The 21,591-nt window shown below is 38.5% G+C and overlaps 1 protein-coding gene and 1 long non-coding RNA gene across 6 annotated transcripts in view; one reads left to right on the top strand and one right to left on the bottom strand.

Moving 5' to 3' along the window:
- Positions 1-18,565, top strand: part of LOC137629548 (zinc finger protein ubi-d4 B-like) — a 261,108-nt gene extending 242,543 nt beyond the window's left edge. For 3 of the 5 annotated variants that reach the window (XM_068360969.1, XM_068360971.1, XM_068360974.1), the window contains one exon: positions 13,991-18,564. In XM_068360969.1, the coding sequence (XP_068217070.1) occupies positions 13,991-14,119 (129 nt within the window). In that variant the 3' untranslated portion in view covers positions 14,120-18,564. Of the gene's footprint in view, positions 1-13,990 lie in introns of all 5 variants that reach the window. The other 2 variants (XM_068360970.1, XM_068360972.1) reach the window with 2 other exon arrangements.
- Positions 1-21,591, bottom strand: part of LOC137629550 (uncharacterized) — a 215,658-nt gene that overhangs the window by 119,528 nt on the left and 74,539 nt on the right. The window lies entirely within an intron of this gene.

The raw sequence follows: 21,591 nt of genomic DNA on the forward strand, positions 1-21,591 counted from the left end.
AACATATGGACAGATGCCTTATGGTCTTCTCTATCCAAATCATATACAGAAAAATTTGGGTCTCATATTTCACTTATATGCTCGCCTTGAAGATGGAATTTTTACAACAAAAAGATACCAGATGAAAATGCATTCCTCTTTGGTAAGTTTATATAGATTATAATTGTTTATTGATATACAGTACAACAGCAGTATCCTCCTTCTATGGGAATGTGAATCCAGGTGATATCCATTAAAGTTATCCTGATTTTAAGTACAAAATTATTGATTTCAATACTTTCTTAAGATTTGTAGGTAGTAGATTAGCCAGGACACCAGCCATCCGTTAAGATACTACCGCTAGAGAGTTATTGGATCCTTTGACTTGCCAGACATTGGATCCCTCTCCCTGGCTACCACTTATTTTTCTTTGCCTACACATACACAGAATATTCTGGACTATTCTTTTCGCATTCTCCTCTGTCTTCGTATACCTGATAACACTGAGATTACCAAACAGTTTTTATCCACTTATGGGGTTAATAAGGGTAGAAGAGACTCTTTATCTATGGTAAGCAGCTCTTCTAGAGGGACACTCCAGAATCAAACCATTGTTCTTTAGTCTTGAGTAGTGCCAGAGCCTCTTTACCATGGTCTTCCACTGTCTTGGTTAGACTTCTCTTGCTTGAGGGTACACTCGGTCACGCCATTTCTATCTTGTTTCTATTCCTGTTGTTTTTATGAAATTCTAATTTAATGTTATTAATGACTTTAAAATATTTTATTTTGCTTGTTATTACTTCTTTTGTAGTTTATTTATTTCCCTGTTTCCTTTCCTCACTTTGCTATTTTTCCCTGTTAGACCCCATGGGCTTATATCATCATGCTTTTCCAACTAGGGCTTTACCTTAGCTAGTAATAATAATAACAATAATTCATATTGTGATCTCCCACTTGCCTTCCCATTCATACTGATTCTGAGATAATGTTTCAATAATTTTGACTCAAGATTTTGAAAGTGTCAATCAGTAGAATGGGAAGTTGTTTGTGCAAACATCCAACATCATTATATGCTTAGAAAAGGGATTTTGACGTAGGAAAAATCTATTTCTGGGCGAGAGACCCGTGCCGCCCAGTGAAATGCTCCTTTAACATAATTTCTAAGGTAAAAAACTGCTATAAATTTACCAAAGAAAAATTGTATAGGAATGCTAGGTTGAACCCAGCTCGCTCACCTTAATAAGGTGTCGATATACTACTGGGGCGTGAATTAATCACAACCAGAGGCCTCGCACCATTTAGATATCTCCTGTCAATATCCCCGAACAGCGAGGTGCCGTTCAACATCCTACTACTACTAGCAATCCCACGCCAGTGACGTCACTCCTTATAGCACCCCAGATTGGGGCCCAATTAGGGAGGGACGGGTGGGTTCACTGGACGGCACGGGTCTCTCGCCCAGAAATAGATTTTTCCTACGTCAAAATCCCTTTTCTGGGCTCCGACCCGTGCCGCCCAGTGAAATCGTACCAGAGAATGGGGACCCAATATGGCTAACTACCTGAAGGGAATAACACAAAATTAACATAGCTGATGAGTTTTAATATAAAAAAGGAGGCATGTGGAAACCCTATTTTACGATTAACATGTAAATGACAGTGATAATTAGACATGGTACATAATCAAAATGAAACCCGTAGGTAAAAGTCAACAGGTATGAATAATGATAATACAGCTTGGTAATCAAAATGCAAAGTAAAGCATTCAATCAAAGATATAAATAATTAACATAACAAAAGAAGATCAGCTCGGGGATTTCAAGAACAAGTGAAATCAAAACAATTCGTGAAATTGATCAATTGAATAATAAAATAATACATCATGGTAAACAAAACAGGTAGGAACAACAGGTAAGCCAGGCAGGAGGGAAAGAGGACAGAGCAAGACGTTGTGATTAGGACTCAGTACCTCCGGGAGGAACTATATTCCCTGCAGCTACTGTGGCAAATCTAAGAGCTTCTAAAGGTTTTAGGTAGTGGCGCTTGAAAACTTTAGGGGACTTCCAACCCGTATATTTTGAGAGCTCATCAAATTTCATATGGTGGAAAAAATTAATTGAGGTAGCCACAGCTCGAATATCATGGACATGTGGGAATGATTCAGGATTAGCTTGTTTAATAAAATAAAGAATTTGTTGCCTGATTCCCTTAAGGGTAATAGTTCCTCCGTGTTCTCTAATAAATAAGGGCCCTGTGGTTGTAGTGGAAGTTCTACTTAAGTAGGATTTCAGGGTGGTAACTGGACACAGGGATGGATCCCTAGGAAGTGGAATAATCTTCCAGGGGGACCACCTGTTTTGGGGGTCCTCATTTTTAGCCAGGAACACTTTGTTAGGGGAGAGAAGGACCTCACCTGAAGAGAGAAACTCTATATGACCTGGGTCTCTAGATAAAGCTGACAATTCTGAGATTCTGGAGCCAGAGGCGAGGCTCAAAAGAAAAAGTGACTTTCTTAATAATACCATATAGTTACAGGATTCATTTGGGGTGTCAGAGGCTAGCTTAAGAACATCGTTCAAAAACCAGGAAACTGCGCTAGGGCGAGTGGAAGGTTTTAGTCTGGCACAAGGTCTCGGAATGGATGAGAAATATGAATCTGTTAAACCAATGTCAAAACCAATATGGAAGATCTTTTTTAAAGCTGACTTGATTGTAGTAATGGTATTGGCTGCCAGGCCTGATTCGAAGAGAGTTCTGAAGAATGTCACAGTTAGGTTCATTGTCATTTTCTCAACTTTGGAATTTTTCAAGAACTTTGCTAATTTCTTGACAGCTGAGTCATATTGACGGAGAGTAGATTCCCTTTTGTCAGATTCCAGGAAAATAGTATTCAAAGGATCGATGTTTGCACCTCGTTGGGCTGCAAACTTCATAAAGTCCATAAAGTTAGGGCATTCAGAATCCTTGAGGAAGCGAACACATTGCGAGTTTGTACTGTCTGTGTTAGCACCAGATTGGGAATCCGCCGGGGGCGGAGACCTAGTTCTAGCAACAAGGGGAACCAATTGCTCTTGGGCCAGTTGGGGGCTACGAGAGCCACTTGACCTTTAAAGGATCTGAGTTTGTGCAGAACTTTCAGCAGGAGATTCACCGGAGGAAACAGATAAATCGTCTTCCAGGTATTCCAATCTAGAATCATAGAGTCCGTGGCATAAGCCTGAGGGTCCAGGTTGGGGGCTACGTAACAATCCAGTTTGCGATTGGATTCCGTCGCAAACAGATCCACCTGGAGACCCGGGACTTGAGATAGTATCCACTGGAAAGATCGATTGTCTAGTGACCATTCCGACTCTAGCGGAGTCGTCCGGGAAAGGGAGTCCGCTACCACATTCCGGACTCCTGCTAGATGGACTGCTGACAGGTGCCACTTGTGCATTGCCGCCATGGAGAAAATCTGCAACATGACGTGGTTTATTTGGGCTGATCTGGAGCCTCCTCTGTTGAGGCAGTGAACTATGACTGCACTGTCGAGAACCAGTCTGATATGGAGATTCCTGGCTGGATTGAGACGTTTTAAAGTGAGGAAGACTGCCATGGCCTCTAGGACGTTGATGTGCATTTGTTGGAAGACTGGTGACCATAACCCTTGGACTTTCTTGTGTTGGGAGTAACCTCCCCACCCTGTTAAGGAGGCGTCTGTGTGAACGACGAGTCCCGGGACCGGATGTTGTAAGGGAACCGACTTGGAGAGATTCTTGATCTTCGTCCAAGGCTGTAGACTTTTCCTCAGGATTGGGGGAAGGCGAGCACGTCTATCTCGGCGTTTTGCGGTTGCTCTGGAGCGCCACACTCTGTTTATGTCCTTAAGTTTGGACCTTAGGACGATGTCTGTCAGGGAGGCAAACTGCAAGGAACCTAGGATCCTCTCTTGGTTCCTTCTGGAGGTCAACTTCTCCCTGAGAAATTGTCTTGTATTCCTCGCAATCTCCTTCCTTTTGGCTTTGGGGAGGCACAGCGTATGGGAGCATAGGTCCCATTGTAGTCCCAGCCATTGAAACTTGGTCTCCGGGACCAGGCTGGATTTCTCGAAGTTGACTTGGAATCTAAGTTGTCGAAGGAAGGTGAGGACTTTGTTCGTTGCTATGCGGCAATTCTGGGCATTGTCTGACCAGATTAGCCAGTCGTCTAGATAGGCCACTACCTGTATCCCCTGAGTTCGAAGCTCTTGAATTACTGTCTCTGCTAGTTTGGTGAAGATTCTGGGTGCTATGTTGAGCCCGAACGGCATCACTTTGAATGCATAGGCTTGTTTGCCTAGCTTGAAGCCCAGAAAAGGACGAAAATGCCTTGCTATTGGAACGTGATAGTAGGCATCGGTAAGATCGATGGAGGTGGTGACGTCCCCACGGGGAAGTAAGGTCCGCACCTGCGAGACGGTAAGCATATGGAATTTGTTGCAACGAATGAAGGAATTTAAACGAGACAGGTCCAGGATTACCCTTCGTTTGTCTGAGCCTTTCTTTGGCATGCTGAACAAGCGTCCTTGAAATCTTAAGCGACGTATGCTTTGGATCGCATTCTTTTGTAGCAGATCTTTCGTGAAGGAACGTAGTTCTTCTGTTAGCAGTTGGTAAAAGCTGTTCGGTGGAGGAGGTCCCTGTATCCAGCTCCACCCTAGTCCTTTGGAGATAATGCTGGAAGCCCAATCGCTGAACTTCCAACGGTCTCGAAACATGTACAGTCTCCCTCCTACCTGCGGCTTCTCAATGGGTGGAGGATGATTTGCCTCCTCTGCTTCCATGGGAAGACTTGCCTCGGTGGTAACCCCTTCCACTACCTCGGGCACGAAAGGCACCTCTGGAACCCCTGTAACGCTGGTAGCCACGGAAAGAGCCCTGAGCCTCATAAGTGGGGTTAAAGGCGGGGGAGAAGGAAGTCGAGGCGATCTGAGACTGAGGGACCAGGACGTATTGTTCTTGCTGTTGGCCCTTTGATGTAGAAGGCTGGGGACCTTGGGGAGCCGTTTGGACTGAGACCGGTTGAACCCTGAATTGGGAAGATTGGAAAGGCCTCAATCTCTTCCTACCTCGGATTGGGGTACCAGTAGGCTCATATTTCCTCTTTGGAACGAGGCCCCATCTAACTTTGAGGTTTTGGTTGGCCCTAGCTGCCTCGCTAAGGACCGAGTTAACCAAATCCTCCGGGAAAAGATCCGGGCCCCAGACTGGAGCTTTGATGAGCCTATTAGGTTCGTGCCTAATGGTGGCTTCAGAGAGGACGTGTCGTCGACAACGGGTCTTGGCGTTTGCAAAATCATAGGCGTCAGCCATGAAGTTTTGCAGTAATGACTTAGTGAGGACCTTAAGGAGGTCCTCCTCGTTGTAAGTGGCGACGGTCAATTCGGAAAGGGCAACCGAATTGAGAGACCTGCCGAATCTGCACCTAGAATCAAATTCTAATTTAATAAGAGACTCCGGGAGTCTGGAAAGCCGTTCGCTGAACTGCGTCGAGGCACAGTCCGGGCTCAACTTACCTACTGAAAAGGTAGCTGGGGCATTCCGCCAATATTCACTGTCTCCCGGAAAGAGAAGGGAGGTTAAGTCGGTCTCCCTGAGTTGGGGTAAAGGCTTCTCGTCTTTGATAGCCTGGAAGACCGACTCTAAGATCTTGGTCGCACATGGTGTAGGGGTCTGGTCGTCGGCCACAAACATAGTATACGAACTTTTGTAGGCCGTAAGCATTGTGTTCAAGCAGTCCCACTCATTGAACACTCGGACCAAGACAGACTGTGCCTATTCTTTAGGAAAAATAACAGTTTCCTTTGGGACCTTATCTAAACGGATCAGAGCCTCTTCCGTGAGGCGAGCGTAGCCGGGGAAGGGGAATTCCAGACCCGGCAGGTAGAATTCATAATCCGTAAGAGGCCGGGTACCGAAACCCTCGATTGACAGCATACCCTCCGAGAAGGGGGCATGCAATGCTAACCTCCAAGGGTTAATCTTATTGAAAGGAGGAAGCTTGGAGGCGTCGGGGATGGGGTAATGCTGTTGTGGTGGTGGTAGCCCCGAGCTCATGAGGCCTTGTACTAGGCTCTCCACAGAAGCTATCCTCTCTTGCAATTGCTTCGTATGAGACGATAGCATCGACTCAAAACGAACAAACAGTTTCTCGAAAAATCCTCCACGTTAAATGATCCCGCCTGGGGGGGAACAGGTGCCGGAACGGAGACTACTCCTTGAGAGGTTGAGGGCACAGCAATTGGGTCTTGAGAGACTCTGGTGGAGGAGGATTTAGCCTTCGAGGATGATGATCTCGAAGGCTTGTGGTCTTGGGAAGACTTGTGAGTCTTATATAAAGGCTTACGATGAGCCTTCACTTTGGGGGGAACAGGCCGGGAGCTGAGATCAGTCCCGGTTGTCCCCGGAAAACCTTGAAAAGAAGAGTGTTCGGAAGTAGAAGAGAAAGCCGGGCTAGGGAGAGGAATCTTAGCCCGGGAACCACCTGACTCACCTACGTCCCTACCTGTGTCGGGATCATCCAGAGCCATGGGTTCCACATCGAGGTTGAGGGTAGCGACGTCCTCAGTTAGGGTGCCGCCCGTCTCCCCTTGGTCCAGGGCCAGAAGAAGAGATTCAATGCTCTCGATGATCGGGTCCGCCAGCTCTTTGGGGACCGCAGCCGATGTTTTAGCATTGGGGTAGAGGCGGGAACACCATTCCTCAGAAAGGATATAAGGCTGTTTGGCCTTCACGTTGCGAGCGAACCCGCCAATCCAGATCTTGAGAGTAGCTCGGGCTGTGTCCTTTTCAAGCTGGGTGCTCTGAAAGAGAACAGACTATTAGCGAGGAATAAAAGTGCCAAAGAAAAAGTGGAGAAGTCCAAGGACTTCGTAGGCACGTAAAAGGCATGCGGGAAGTCCAGAGGACTGTAGCCTTAAAATAAGAAAAAGATTAAAAGAGAACATTAAGATAAATTATAACTCCCCACAAGTCTGTATTAATGTAAATGCACTCACCGAGTCAGATAATAGAGTGGAGGTCAATTTGTAGCAGACTACACAATTGTCCGGATGCCAAACAGCTAGGTCATCCACTTGAAGAGAGCAGTAAGCGTGCGAACGACACACATCATGGCCGCAGGGTTGGTGGAGAACAGCGGCACATGCCGTCATCGCACAGCGGACAGTCTGTAAGATAAAAGATACATGAGTATCTTAAAGGAAAGCAATTAGGGACCGGAGGCCCCGGTGCTTAAATATTATAAAAGTTAATATCATGATGATAAATTTTTAATATATATAGCTATAATTATTTTGAATGGAAGCAAAGAAAGGGCACGGGGGCCCGGGTGCTGCAATTCTATATATATATATATCCAACACATGATAAAACTATTCATATAAATGCCTTAAATATATTGAATGAAGGCAAATAGGGGACCCCGGGGGGCCCGGGGTGCTAAATAAGTCATATATCAAATACATGATAAAAACTATTCATATATAAATGCCTTAAATATTGAATGAAGGCAAAATAGGGGACCCCCGGGGGCCCCGGTGTTTAAAAAATCAAAATAACAGATCTATTTGATTGTAAAATTATTAAATTAAATTAAGTCAGACCGTAATCGGGATCATATCAAAGATGGAAGGCAAGGTCGAGAACTAGGATCGTATATAATAGATATATGTGACTAAAATATAAAGGTAATCCAAGTAATAATGCATAACGTTGGCTCCGGGCTCAACTAAACAACTCGACCGGATGGTAATGAATAAAAGCTACTTCCGGGGATCCCGTAATGAAAGTCTTTATACATATACTGTATATATATATATATATATATATATATATATATATATATATATATATCTATATGAGGTCCGTGAGGTGCGTGACACTAGAGAGGGGGAAGGGATCTTAAATGGGTCCGTGATGTGCGGAACCGAGAGGGAGTAGCACGTACAAAACTTAATAAAATAAATAAAATAACAACAAGGTATCACGGACCGAGCCGAAAACTTCCCGCCGATCATTGGCCAAACGAGCGACGGAAAGAAAACGACTACGACCGGGTAGAGTAGTGGAAAGAGTAAGTAATGTACGTTAATGTATAATAATAGTATGCCTCACAGATCAACGGGAACCGCCCGTGCAAAGCGAATGCCCCCGGGAGGGGTACATAGCGCTATAAAGTGACTCAAACTCGATCGGGAGAAAGAGAGGGAGGGAAACCTGGGGTGGGGTATCGGCGGGAGGAGGCTAGGAGTGGGGCGATAGCAGGTATACCAACCTGCCAGACCCACGATTGATATGATCACGCGGAAAGACTAATAACACTATAATAAACATAACACATGGTAAAATAAGATAGGAAGGCATGCTGGATGATAATAATAATAAAATTAGCTATACATCAATCGTAAAACAAACGAGGGAGCGAACATGAGACAGGAGAAAACCAAGCCTGACGGCGCTGGGAGTAGGCAGGGCTACCAACATAACACAGAGTCAGTGAAGTGCTAACAAAATGAAAACTAATATGTAATATCTGACTCATGAAAGCCCCTCGAGCTAATGCAAGCAAACAAATGACGTTAAAATGATAAGCAAGTCCGTGGCGTGCGAACGTAGATAATCCAAGTAATAATATGTGGAATAGAACGCCGAAGGCGATCAGGCATGCCAACCTACCGAAAATACGCACACGTATATGTAATAACTGTTATCATAAAAACAGGACTATATAAAATTAATACGGTGTGTGAACCGTGGCTATCCATAAGGTTCATAACGAGAAACAATCAGTATGGAGGACTTATTGAAAATCGTTAAGAACGAACGAGAGAGAGAGAGGAGGGAGCCGAGTGCCATGAGAGACCCACGCAAGGTCGTGAATAATAAAGCTGAATAATATAAACAAAAAGGGGCAAGGCCCCCTCCAAAATCTCAAAACTCATAGATCTGGTACTTAACTCAGATGTAGTGACAGTGGAGTCCGACATCTTGAGGTAAATCCAGAAAAAAACCAGCGAAATTCACACACAAGGCAAAATACGGCTAGCAAACTGCGTGCTATGAAAGGAGTGACGTCACTGGCGTGGGATTGCTAGTAGTAGTAGGATGTTGAACGGCACCTCGCTGTTCGGGGATATTGACAGGAGATATCTAAATGGTGCGAGGCCTCTGGTTGTGATTAATTCACGCCCCAGTAGTATATCGACACCTTATTAAGGTGAGCGAGCTGGGTTCAACCTAGCATTCCTATACAATTTTTCTCTGGTAAATTTATAGCAGTTTTTTACCTTAGAAATTATGTTAAAGGAGCATTTCACTGGGCGGCACGGGTCGGAGCCCAGAAACCTAGTATTGTGGCAAATGGGGTGGATTAAATGTGGTTGTTTTTTTACTTATTTCAAGGTCGAGAAGGTCTCTTTTCAATATGATAGGACTTTAATGAGATCAAGTTACCTCACTTCTTGTAAATTGTGAAATGCTCTAAACTTGTTGATTATATACTGGATTGATGAATATTAGGATGTCAACTTTGTCTCAACCCATTGATATGAATTGCAGCTTTCTTTAAATTGAAGGAATATGTAATTTGAAGCAGCCCTCTGTATGCAGTGATAAACATTTATGAAAATGTAGTTTTTAAATTTTTTATATTTGAAACACATTGCTTTGAATATATGGCATTTTCTCATAGTTTGATTATAGGTACTCTTTTGGCAATTATTTTGAAATATTTTTATTATTGAATAAAGCATTTTCATTACTTATCTCTTTAGTACAAAGACTGAATATCTAAAGTTAAACACTGACTGACAAACTGCCTAATGACAAAATTTCTCAGTGGACCAAGTGCCTGAGATAAATTGTTTATATAAAATGCATAAAGACAAAATTGTTTGATGAATGTAATACAGTGGGCCCTCCTTATTTACGGGGGTTAGGTAACATAGCAAAAATCTGTGAATACTTGGTTCCCTAGGATGGGTCACCTCATAACTCCCCTAAGCACAGACCACTGCATGGTAGGGGTTGAGTAACACACTAGGTAACCCACTGTACTGCACTACAATGTTCACATGGTTTCTATCACGGTATTATAGTTCATACTACTTTTTAGAGGTATTTTTACATTATCAATACAGCTTCCATACAAGGTAAGAAGGCTTACCACAGAAGTCATCACCACACCATGATATACTGTATACAGTATATCTACAGTATATATTTACAAATATGTATAATTATACAAATATATATATATATATATGTGTGTGTGTGTGTGTGTGTGTGTGTGAATATACATATATGCATACAAACATGCATACATACATACATACATATCTTGCAGGTTTTGTTGAACTCTCATGTACATACATATATATAGATACTATATATAATATATATATATATATATATATATATATATATATATATATATATATATATATATATATATATATATATATATATATATATATATATATGGGCTCAGCCATGTCATCCTGATATCAGGAGGTTCCTTTAGGTAGCTTTCTAAGGGATATTTGGCTTCAGTGATACTCCCAGAGAATTGACCACAGGTCTCCAGAATTCTAACTCCTGGCGTGAGTATCCTGAATATGACTTTTAAGGATATCGCATAATATCAGGGGACGTATTTCTTGATACGACACATAGCAATCTTCACCCCGAATAGAGTTTTCGCCTTGAGGGGGAAGAGTGGCGAGTTTGAAGGGGAGCCGTTATCAAGGTTACCCGGTGGATTCCCTCCCCGTACTACTATGGCGTAACCATTCCTTTAAAAGTAGCCATTTAAGCACAGTGTTTCTCCCACATGCTCTCAGTGTTGTTACCGTTTTGAAGGAATATTACCATGCAATCTACAGCATCTTCATCCTCTGGAAAGTTGAGTATTTAATCTTTCCTGTGTATAATTTTTGGCTCCCTTCTCACAGTGTAATTAACATAATTTATGTGTGTTAAGCGGAGCACTGTCATCCCTGGAGGTGGCCATTTTAAGACTGCTGTCGTACGCAACAAATGCTTTATTTAGTTAGTAGTACGACGTTCCCGGTAATTAGCTAGTAAAGAAGTTCTACCTATGTAGGCAAAATTATACTAGTGAAGATAAGCTTTACACATGTAATATTTGCTCTTCCTATTAAACGTTTCTATCGTTTACGATAGGGCCTCGGTGGTACTAGCGTAGCTGAGATCCCGACTCAGGTTAGGTTAGCCTAACTCGTTTTAGTAGACTTAAGTAACGTTATCCCCCGTTTAACCTCTTGTATAATTTTTATTAATTCGGTTGGAGATATATATATCTCCTAGAATTACTATTATAATTTGATACGCTTCTCTTTTAGAGAAATGAGGATAAACCCTTCCTTCCAATATTTCCTTTTCCTAATATCGTTTCTATCATTGACGATAGGACCTCGGTGGTACTAGCGTAGCCAAGAGCCCGACTCGGGTTAGGTTAACCTAACTCGTTTTAGTTTACTTTAGTAACGTTATTCCCCGTTTAACCTCTAGTATCGTTTTATTTATTCAGTCAGAGATAAATATCTCCTAGAATTATTAGTATAATTCGATACACTTTTTTTTTTTTAGAGAAATGAGGTTAAACCCTTCCTTCCCCCTGAGTGCAGCCAGCCCCGGCAACAACCCTATCTTCTGTCATCGCCATCGATTAGTGTACTCCGGCTTGACTTGGATAGTGTTTTCTGTCGATCTTCTTTTCCGGCGAGTATCCCGGCTTTGGAATACAACAGTAACTCAGGGTATTCTGTCTTGTTGTCGGCGACGGTAACGATAGGGGAATAGTCATTCCCCTGCCGGTTACATCGTTGCCGGCATAGGAAGTTCGGCTTCCCTAGTCTACAACCGAAAGTGGGTGGTATAATTGCCGCCACCTTTCTCCCTTGTAGACTAGAAGACATGTCTTATATCCGGCAATGTCTCAGGCTGGGGAATCGTTATTCCTCTGCCGCCCAAGACGGCGCTGGTATAGGAAACCATGTTTCCTTCACTTACAGCCAAAAGTAGGAAGTATACCTGCCGCCACCTTTCTCTGTAAAATATAAGACCCTTTCCCTTCCCCTTCTGTCCTCTAGCACGATTCCTGTGGCCGGTATTCTACAATCACCCCGCTTGCCGGGCTGACTGGGTTACCGGCCGGGCTCCTACAAAGGCGGTTAGGCTGCCGCTTCGACCATCTCCCTAACGATTATTGAGTGGCCAATCAGTTTTTCTTCCCTTTCAGGTTGAAAATATTTTTATTTGTCTATGTTGAATGTATAATTCTATTACAAATTTTAATACACCTTCTGTTCCATTTTGATTATATATTTAATAAAATTGGTGAATGTGTATTTGCATCTTATTTCGCCCCATACATAGCTAAATAAACTTAGACGGAGTTCTTTACTTATTTTCCTAAGTAAAATTCATACTTAAGGTACTTGATCATATGAACAAAAAAGATCTGAATTATATTTATATTTGTTCTTATATGAATACAAACCTAACATTGTTCCATGATTAGAGGTAATGACGTATAACGGTATCGTCATATATTTCAGTGGTCTGGATGACCACATAAAAGCTGACCCAAGGTTAAGGCACTTATACAAACCCACAGATATAGTACTTTCAAGTAATTCTCGGTAAACTTCCATCAGGACGACGTGGCTTGAGCTCAAAAAACGGATTTTGAAGCAAAGCGAAAACTCTAATTTTGGGTGAGATGGCCATGTCATCCTGATGGACCCACCCTCATTTTCTAAGAAAAGGATTATATAATAATCCCTCCCGAAACTACTCTATCTGTAGCACCATGCTCAATGCTACAAGGAATGAGCTGCCATTTTGAGCCCTGTAATAGTAGGGGAGGAAGGAAGGGTAACCTTGATAACGGCTCCCCTTCAATTTCGCCACTCTTCCCCTTCAGAGCGAAAACTCTATTCGGGGTGACGATTGCCATGTGTCGTACCAAGATATACTTCCCCTGATATTATGCGATATCCTTAAGAAAAATTTTAAGGATACTTGCGCCAGGAGTTAGAATTCTGGAGACCTATGGTCAATTCTCTGGGAGTATCACTGTAGCCAAATATCCCTTAGAAAGCTGCCTAAAGGAACCTTCCATCAGGACGACATGGCCCTCTCACCCAAAAATAGATTTTTCGCTTTGCTTCAAAATCCGTTATATCAGTAAATGATAATATTCAGATGTATATTTATTCAGTGTAACATATCAAGGTAGAAGCTTGGTAAATGTTGAAGTGTTATGCACACATTTTATGAGAAACTGTGTATGCATTGTTTAATTACATTGATCACCATGCTAGCCACTTACCATCTCCCCCATACCAAGATGGCAGTGGTCTTCATGTATGCACTACCATTGGCTAATATGGGTCTTACGGCATCTAGTAGTAGGATATCTATGTAAATGAATTGCATAGTCTGTACTAACAGACCAAACAGTCGGTATTTAGAAACTTTAAATGCCTTTGTGGCTAAGTATAAAAGGGAACTCGTGGTGCAGCAGTTACAAAATTTGTCTTGGGTTGCCAATTAATAGATTGAATCACGTTGTTGACATATACGTCAAAACACGAGATTTTCTGCTTCATGATGTATACAGAATTGTTGCATGTTAATTGAGGTATGATGTTAAGAGGCTATTTGCACATATATTGACCAGACTTCAATAGAAGCATTATCATGAGGTTAGTATGGAAATAATAAAACTGGTCATTAAAGTTCTGGTTTCCTAAAGATATTCATTACTGTTATGTTTTACAAGATTATATATAAACTTACAAATCTAAGACTTGTAAGTAGTTACAAGTATAAATATGAAGTCAGTGTTTGATATGAAAATAATCAAGAAATTATTATCTGTATCCAGTGCTAGTGACTACAGGAATCGTGACACTAGTTTAATTGAATGAATAAATGAAACATAAGTATCATTTCATTATTTTATAGGATCAATTGCTTTTCTGTGACGACTGCGATCGGGGATATCATCTTTACTGTCTGCGACCCCCTTTGATGGAGCCACCCGAGGGTGAATGGTCGTGTGATCTCTGCCTTCAACAATTTCATACAAAGTGAGGAATTCGTAATTTGAATATGTGACTTACTTAGATAACTTGCGATATGTCAAGCAACACCTCCTTTTGATCATATATTTTTTTAGGGTGATATTCTTTTTTCAGATTCACATAATGCCAGTAACCTTTTAAACAAAATATATACTTTTACTGTTGGTTGATTACAGTTCTTTTAATGCTAATTATTGTGGTATATTACTGTTCAAGATGAATTTAGAAATGATTTCTGTTGTATATTTCAAATGATAACTTGGAAGTTCAATGCAAATGTTGCCATAGATCTTACTTTGTGATATATAAATGTAAAAAAAGAAATTATTTTTATCATCTTCGTGTTGATTCTAGAAACATTTTTTCGTGGTGTTTGCCCATGATTTAGTCATTGGGTTTATTGAGTCTTTCATACAGTAATACTGAGTACACTGCATGTTCAGTTGTCAAGGAAAATCTTGGTTATAAAGTGCAGAATGCTATTAAATGTGGATGTGATTGCATCTTTCATAAGAGATGTGGACTGTTCTTTAGGTAGTGAATCATAGCTTCTCTTGATTAGATTCAACTTGACAGAGCAACCTCTTAGCTCTGCTAAACATGATTCAAGAAGAAGTTATGCAAGCCAGTAATGGAAACCAAAACAGTAGCTTAGGTGTATTTTTCCTTTTTGGGATAAAAGGGTTGCGGTAGACGTACTTGTTCTATAAAAATTACAAGCCTCTTGTAATTTATGTATGCCTATATGCCTGGAAAAGGGTAAAAAAATTTAATGTCTAATAGTTTCTCTAACTACTTAAGCAGTTGTTGACAATGATTGAAACCTTTTACTGATTGCAGTATTTCTCTGATTATATTTCATTCTCATAGTTATTTTTTCATCTCCGTTTGCCTTTAATTCAGTATTATGAAATATTGTGTACTTAGGAGATTTAGTTTTGGCTGTCATCAAACTACAAGGTCCTACAGTTTAATACATTTTCTGAGTATTTGTGCAAAAGTTGAATGAATTTTACTTATGTGGTAACTATTTACTTTCTTGGTTATAAAGTAGCTGCATTCTACATAATTATGTATGAGTATTTTTTATATGCAAAGTTTCCCATTCTTAAACATGAAACACTCATTGATAGCATTTTTGTGTGATGATCTTGTACCTAGTACATTATCTCTTAGCAGAAGTGATATACTGTAATTCTTAATTGATAGTTATGCTTGCAAGTCTGCATATTCTAGGATTACTCAGTAGCAGTAGGCATAGTTTGTATTGCCATGCTTCAGTGTAATGGCTCAGGTCAAGCAATAAGTTTGTGTCCCGTCAAAATCTTTCCACGTACTTTTGTCGATCTTACAAAAAAAAGGAGAAATTCTGTGAAATATATGACATGAATGTAAGGGCTGACTGGAGGAGTCTTAGGACCAGTCTAAATGGTTGGGTTATGCTTGCCTTTAGATGAGGACCTCTAAGTTTTGGGGGATCACATAATTTCTTTGTTTTAAAAGCAAGGAGAATCAGTAACAATGTACTTTGAGACCACTGTGATTTCCATTTTCTTGAGGACAGAAATTTCAATCTGTTGATAATTTAAAATCAATTATTTTTTCCATCTTATGTAAATTTTTGGTGTTAAGAATAGCAGTTTATATTTTCCGTCATCCTTTACAAAATTTTGATGATAAACATATTCCATATATTTTCAAGGAATAAGAACATTTGACACAACTCTATCAGTTTAAGTAACCATTATGCATTCTTTGCCTTACCCTGAACCTGCAAATAGGCATAATCCAAATAAAGAGACATGTACTTATGGGCCATAAGAATTATTCAGATTTTGTAACCTTAGGGGATTCATACATTCAATTTCACATATAAAGCACTAGTAATTCATAATAGATGTTACAATCAGGCAATTCAGGCATGTTGATATATTTCTATTTGTATTTAAGTGACTAAATAGATGAACTGCTTTTATTTATGCATTACTGATTGCTTGGCATAGTTTGACAACTGATTTTTTTGTTATGGGAAAACAAGATTTTATACCACAGGAACTAAAGGCAGTTAGCCACTCATTTGTTTCAAACGCATTATGTTTGAATCTGTGTGATATTTAACTTTTGTAAGGACAGCTTTCAAAAAACTAATTACTGTAGTATAGTACAAGGTACATTACGTCTCCTCATTATACTCGAGGATATATTCAAGGATTTTATATTAATCAATGCTGAAATTTGATAATTTGTTCAGTCATTTTTAAACCTTTCAAAGGAAAAATAGAATTTAGTAATACCGGTGAGGTTATTTTTATTGCATTTTTGGGAATGTGAATTAGGTGAAATGTACAGTACAGTATTCATAGGATGCATATTCTTTGAGCCTCACAATAGAATGACCCTTTTTTCTTATATTTATTATAGTATAGGATTTTTATAGGTAAAGAAGAAGTTTCTTATTCTGCCCATCAGAATGGGATGAGTAATTCTACTTAAGATAAAAGTGATTTTTCTAAAATTGGGCCAATATAATTTTAAGTGTATAGTAGTCACGTTTATGTGATCTTAGACAGCCAGATAATAATATATTAGATATTCTGTAGTAGCAGAGCATAGCTTTGTTAATGATTTGTAATGATGTTCACTGTCAGATGATGATTGAATCATGTACTTGGTATCCATTTTTTAAGGGAAAAGGAAACTCACTCTTGCAATTTGCTCTTGGCTTGAACACCATTCCTTTGCTTGCCTGCCATTTTTTTTGTAATTGTTATGGGATTCCCTATGCTTTATAGTATGAATATGAGCCTTGTTTATCGGGGTAGTCACTTGGTAGTTTTTTCCTGTTTTCAGCGACATATTTTCTCTCTTTATCTAAGATACCAAATTAGCTAAACACTTGCGAGACTGGAACAAACTTATTTCATTTTGTGTCAGAAACTGAGGCTTTGGTGCAAATTAACTTTATTCTTGGATGTGTGTTAATTTTATCTAGTATTTCATTTGATTTTTATTGTTTTCCTTATTTTTAATTCTATTTTTTAAATGATGATAATTTGCCAATATTTACTACGTCAAATTATTAATTTTGGTCCTATAAATGTCATGTTGGCATGCAACAGCAAGGTGATAAATTAATACCTAGCCCTAAGTCGTTAATTGGTTTCTAGAGACCTGTCATAAGGCGATTTTTTATGTAGGTTGTATTTTATCCTTAAAAAGTGACACATACGTTCCCTATACACATAACAAATAAGAAACGGTACCTGCAAGCTGCTATCATTTTACAAAAACCACATACCTACAGAAATAAGCTTCCATGTTCATATAACATTTTGAATGAAATGTAAGTTCTAAAAGTAAAAAAAGAGAGAGAGAGAGAGAGAGAGAGAGAGAGAGAGAGAGAGAGAGAGAGAGAGAGAGAGAGAGAGAGAGAGAGAGAGAGAGAGAGAGAGAGAGAGAGAGAGAGAGAGAGAGAGATCTATATCTTGGGGGTTTGAATTTTCAAATTGCCAAAATTCTTTCATGTGGCAACAGCTTACATCATAGAAATCTTGAATAGGTGAATAACTTAATTTAAAATCTTACAGTAATTCCTTTTATGACTTTAATCTTTCACAAAAGGAAATGCCTTGTTAGGATTCGGGAGTTAAAGGAATTTTTCTCTTGATATATTTCTTTGTTCCTTGTATATAAATCCCTTAATATTTGTTATACATATGTTGTCAAAATATAGTATGCCCCACTACCAAGAAGAATAGAATAAAAACACGAATTTTGAGAAAAGTTACCAGATTCATTAAGAAGAGTTTAAGGACCATTACTATCCCATTAGTAAACAGAAAAGTAATCTAGGTCACCTGCATAATGCCTATATTTTTTATTTAGCAGAGACTTATGCATTACAGAAACCATTGATTTTTTAGTGTTTATGAAATGAATTGGAAAATATTTCTTACAAATAGTGAGGGTATAAGGATTTGGTACTCAGAGGGTGGGAAATTTGATAGAGTACTTAGGCATGCGATTAGAAAGAGAGAAGCGTAGATATGCAAGTAAGGTACTTGTAAGTAAATGTAGACTAATATTAGTGCCCAGGAAATTAAATAGAAGTGTCCATATGGGAATTCTGGTATAAAGTCTATAAAACCGATTAGCATGGCAGGAGCTGGTTACTTGTCTGACTTCATAAAGGAAAAACTCATTGTAAAAAAGGATGATAATGGCGATTATGGTTGTGCCCTTTCGTTGTGTGATTATATTTCATGGATTTGCATATCAAGTTTTATGAAAGTTTCTTTTTAAAGGTTAATTATGGTAGAACATTATTTATGGTTGACTTTTCTACGTTAAATTCGTGAAGATCAACTTCTATTAGGTTCAATATAGGAACAAAGTATATTTGTATTATATGAGAGAGAGAGAGAGAGAGAGAGAGAGAGAGAGAGAGAGAGAGAGAGAGAGAGAGAGAGAGAGAGAGAGAGAGATAGTAACTTCAATTAGAAGCTAAGGAATATCTTATTAGTCATGCTGTAGTACCAACTTTTCAATTTATTACTCCAGAATGAAACAAATAATCCATTTGATGACGAGTGGTCATCTCTCACTTATTCTGATTAAACCCTCATAATTTTCCAGCAAAGAGAACTAAAATCTCATTGAGATTGAATGGTATTTCTAGATAAATTGATACTACACAAAGAACAACTGGAGACAGACGTTAGAAAGCAGACAAGTACTTATGATTTTTTTTTTTTTTTTTGGTAGCGCATTTTGATGATACACTTTTCGACATTGATAACTCAGATTCTTAGGTAAAATGTGCACCACAGATTAAGCTAAAGGGCAGTAAGAAATCATTACCATACCAGGTTTTCAAGAGAAAAATAAGAAAAAATGCTGAGATTAGGAGAAAACCATTCATCCTTTATGTTCGAGAAATGGAGAAATAAAAGATTTTGTGTAATCAATGTCTAGAAAAAAAATATGTACTTTGGGGGGTTTAGGGGAAGGATGACTAAAAGAATGAAATTTTACCAGGACTTTTTAGAATATATAGATTGGGTGACATTGAATGCAATGTTGAAGATATTTATTTTAGGCTTAGTCCACTTTAGACAAAATTATAGTCTTGAATGATTAAAAAAATTTAAAAGCCCCACACTGCAACTCCCAAACTGGTTTATATAAATAGCAATGGTAACCTGAAAATAAAAGGTATAATCAATTGGAAAATTCAAAAGGAGTAATGTGTTAGTTTCCAAATATACTAAAATTAACCAAAAATATGAAAAAAGAAACCCAATTAACGGTGATCTGCTATTGATAAAATAACTGAATTGGTAGTTATTGCAAACTAGTAATTGGGCATTATACTCTAAAAGTATTGAAAGGAACATTACATATTATACCAAATAGTGTCCTAAAATCAGAACTAAATCCTTCCAAATTTCAAATACTTTTAGTATTTTTCTGTTCTGGATGTGTTATTCTTTGTCCCCTACTTTTTCCATTTGAAGTTCATCCAGTACCTCAGTATGACATATGCGTAAAAATCACAGGGAAATGTGATGCTCAGATGCAAAAGAACCACAGGGAAAACGAAAATATGAAATACAAGATTAAGTCCTGACTAGTTTTGTGATACAGTACTTCTTCAGAGTCCTCTGAAGAAGTATCACCAAACTAGTCAGGACTTAATCTTACATTTCATATTTTCATTTTCCCTGTGGTTCTTTTGCATATGTGTGTGTAAGTGTGTGTGTAGAAATCATGAAAGCTGATACGTGATGAATATAAAATGTATTATAGCCACGGAAGAAAAAATGAAAAGACTTGAATGGAGTTAGTATTTTCATCCATTAGGGACATCGAGAGACTCAACAATCATTGTTGAGTCTGTTAATGTCCCTAATGGACTAAAGTACCAACTCCAATCAAGTCTTTTCATTTTTCCTTCCGTGGCTATAATATATATATATATATATATATATATATATATATATATATATATATATATATATATATATATATATAGATAGATAGATAGATAGATAGATATACTGTTTTTGACAATATTTTTCTTTTCCCAAAGAAGAGCCACAAGAAGCACGAAAATGGGACTGGTATTTTTTATTCATGTATCTTAGTTTGGATACCCATTCCCATGGAAAGGGATCATTCAAATTAAAGAGACTAATCAGAATGTACATTTTTTTATTATTACTATTTTGTTTATGAAAACCATGCTAGAGCCATACTGAACTAGTCATTAGATTATAAGTTTTCTATATATTATATGAAAACAGAATTATGAGGTATGCATAGCTTCTCAAGCTAAATCAGTATTTTAACAGAATTCATAAAAACACGCAATTGACGACATATTAGTCCAGAATACTTGGTTGTGATGTTATGAATTAAATGAGTGTGCTATGGTGATTTTATTGTGTGATAGTAGGCTTGTTTCTATTTCCGTTATGTGATATATATAACAAAGTATTCCTCCTTGAAGTTGCAGTCAACATGAATTTTAGCTGTCCTCATTTTACTTTTTTATTTTATTTTTTTTTTTTTTTTTTTGAAGGTTTAATGTTCTCAGTCAGCAGATTAATCTTTCGTTAAAGATTTTTATAACAAGATCAATTTACTTTTCTGTAATTTACAGAACTGAGTTTCTTATAGAGTCATGTTTATTTGTGTAATATGAATGGGCTTTCAGATGATGATCCCATGTGTATATTTACCTTTGATAACTTCAGTCTGAAGAAAGTGTTTGGTTCAGTAGGAACATGTTGCTCAATTGGTGTTCATTCATACCATCAGTTGTACTGTATAAATTGTTTATACTACCATGGTAAGTGAGGATTTGCGAATGAGTGGAAGATATTCATAATTAATTATTCCTAATGATTACAAAATTGGATTATTTCCTTTTTCCTTATTAAGTTGACATTAGCCTCAGAAAAGAAGTATTACTGAATTGATAGTCAAAGTAAGAATTAATACAAGTCCTCCATTACTTATAAGAATCAAGTCATTTTGTTTAATGGAACTGCAAATATTTCTCTTGGGCTGGCAGTTTTTGATGTTACATGGTGTATGTATTGTGCTCATTTTGGATGTTCATTACTAGCTCAATAACACTGACCCGGCTGTTGTTTGTATGTGTTATGTGTAAATTTTTGTGAGCTTCACAATAGTAATATTGATGATCTCTACAAAGTTTTGCTGAACTATATTTGGATGCTTTTGGAAGATACTAGCTGAAGAAAGCTGTGTAAGATACATATTGAAATGTGTTATTCCTTGTCTGAGTTTTAGTTTATGAAAGTGTTAATTTCAAGTGCCATGAAATTTTAGAAAGGTGTAACATTAATACTCAATAGAATGTTAGTTAAAATTCTTGTACTGCATATTGTTTCTTTCTTAGAGTTCAACCAAAAAATTATGTAAGTCCTTAATATGAAGCAGAACTAAATAAAG

Source organism: Palaemon carinicauda, chromosome 37 (assembly GCF_036898095.1).
Source record: "Palaemon carinicauda isolate YSFRI2023 chromosome 37, ASM3689809v2, whole genome shotgun sequence".
NCBI lineage: Eukaryota > Metazoa > Arthropoda > Malacostraca > Decapoda > Palaemonidae > Palaemon > Palaemon carinicauda.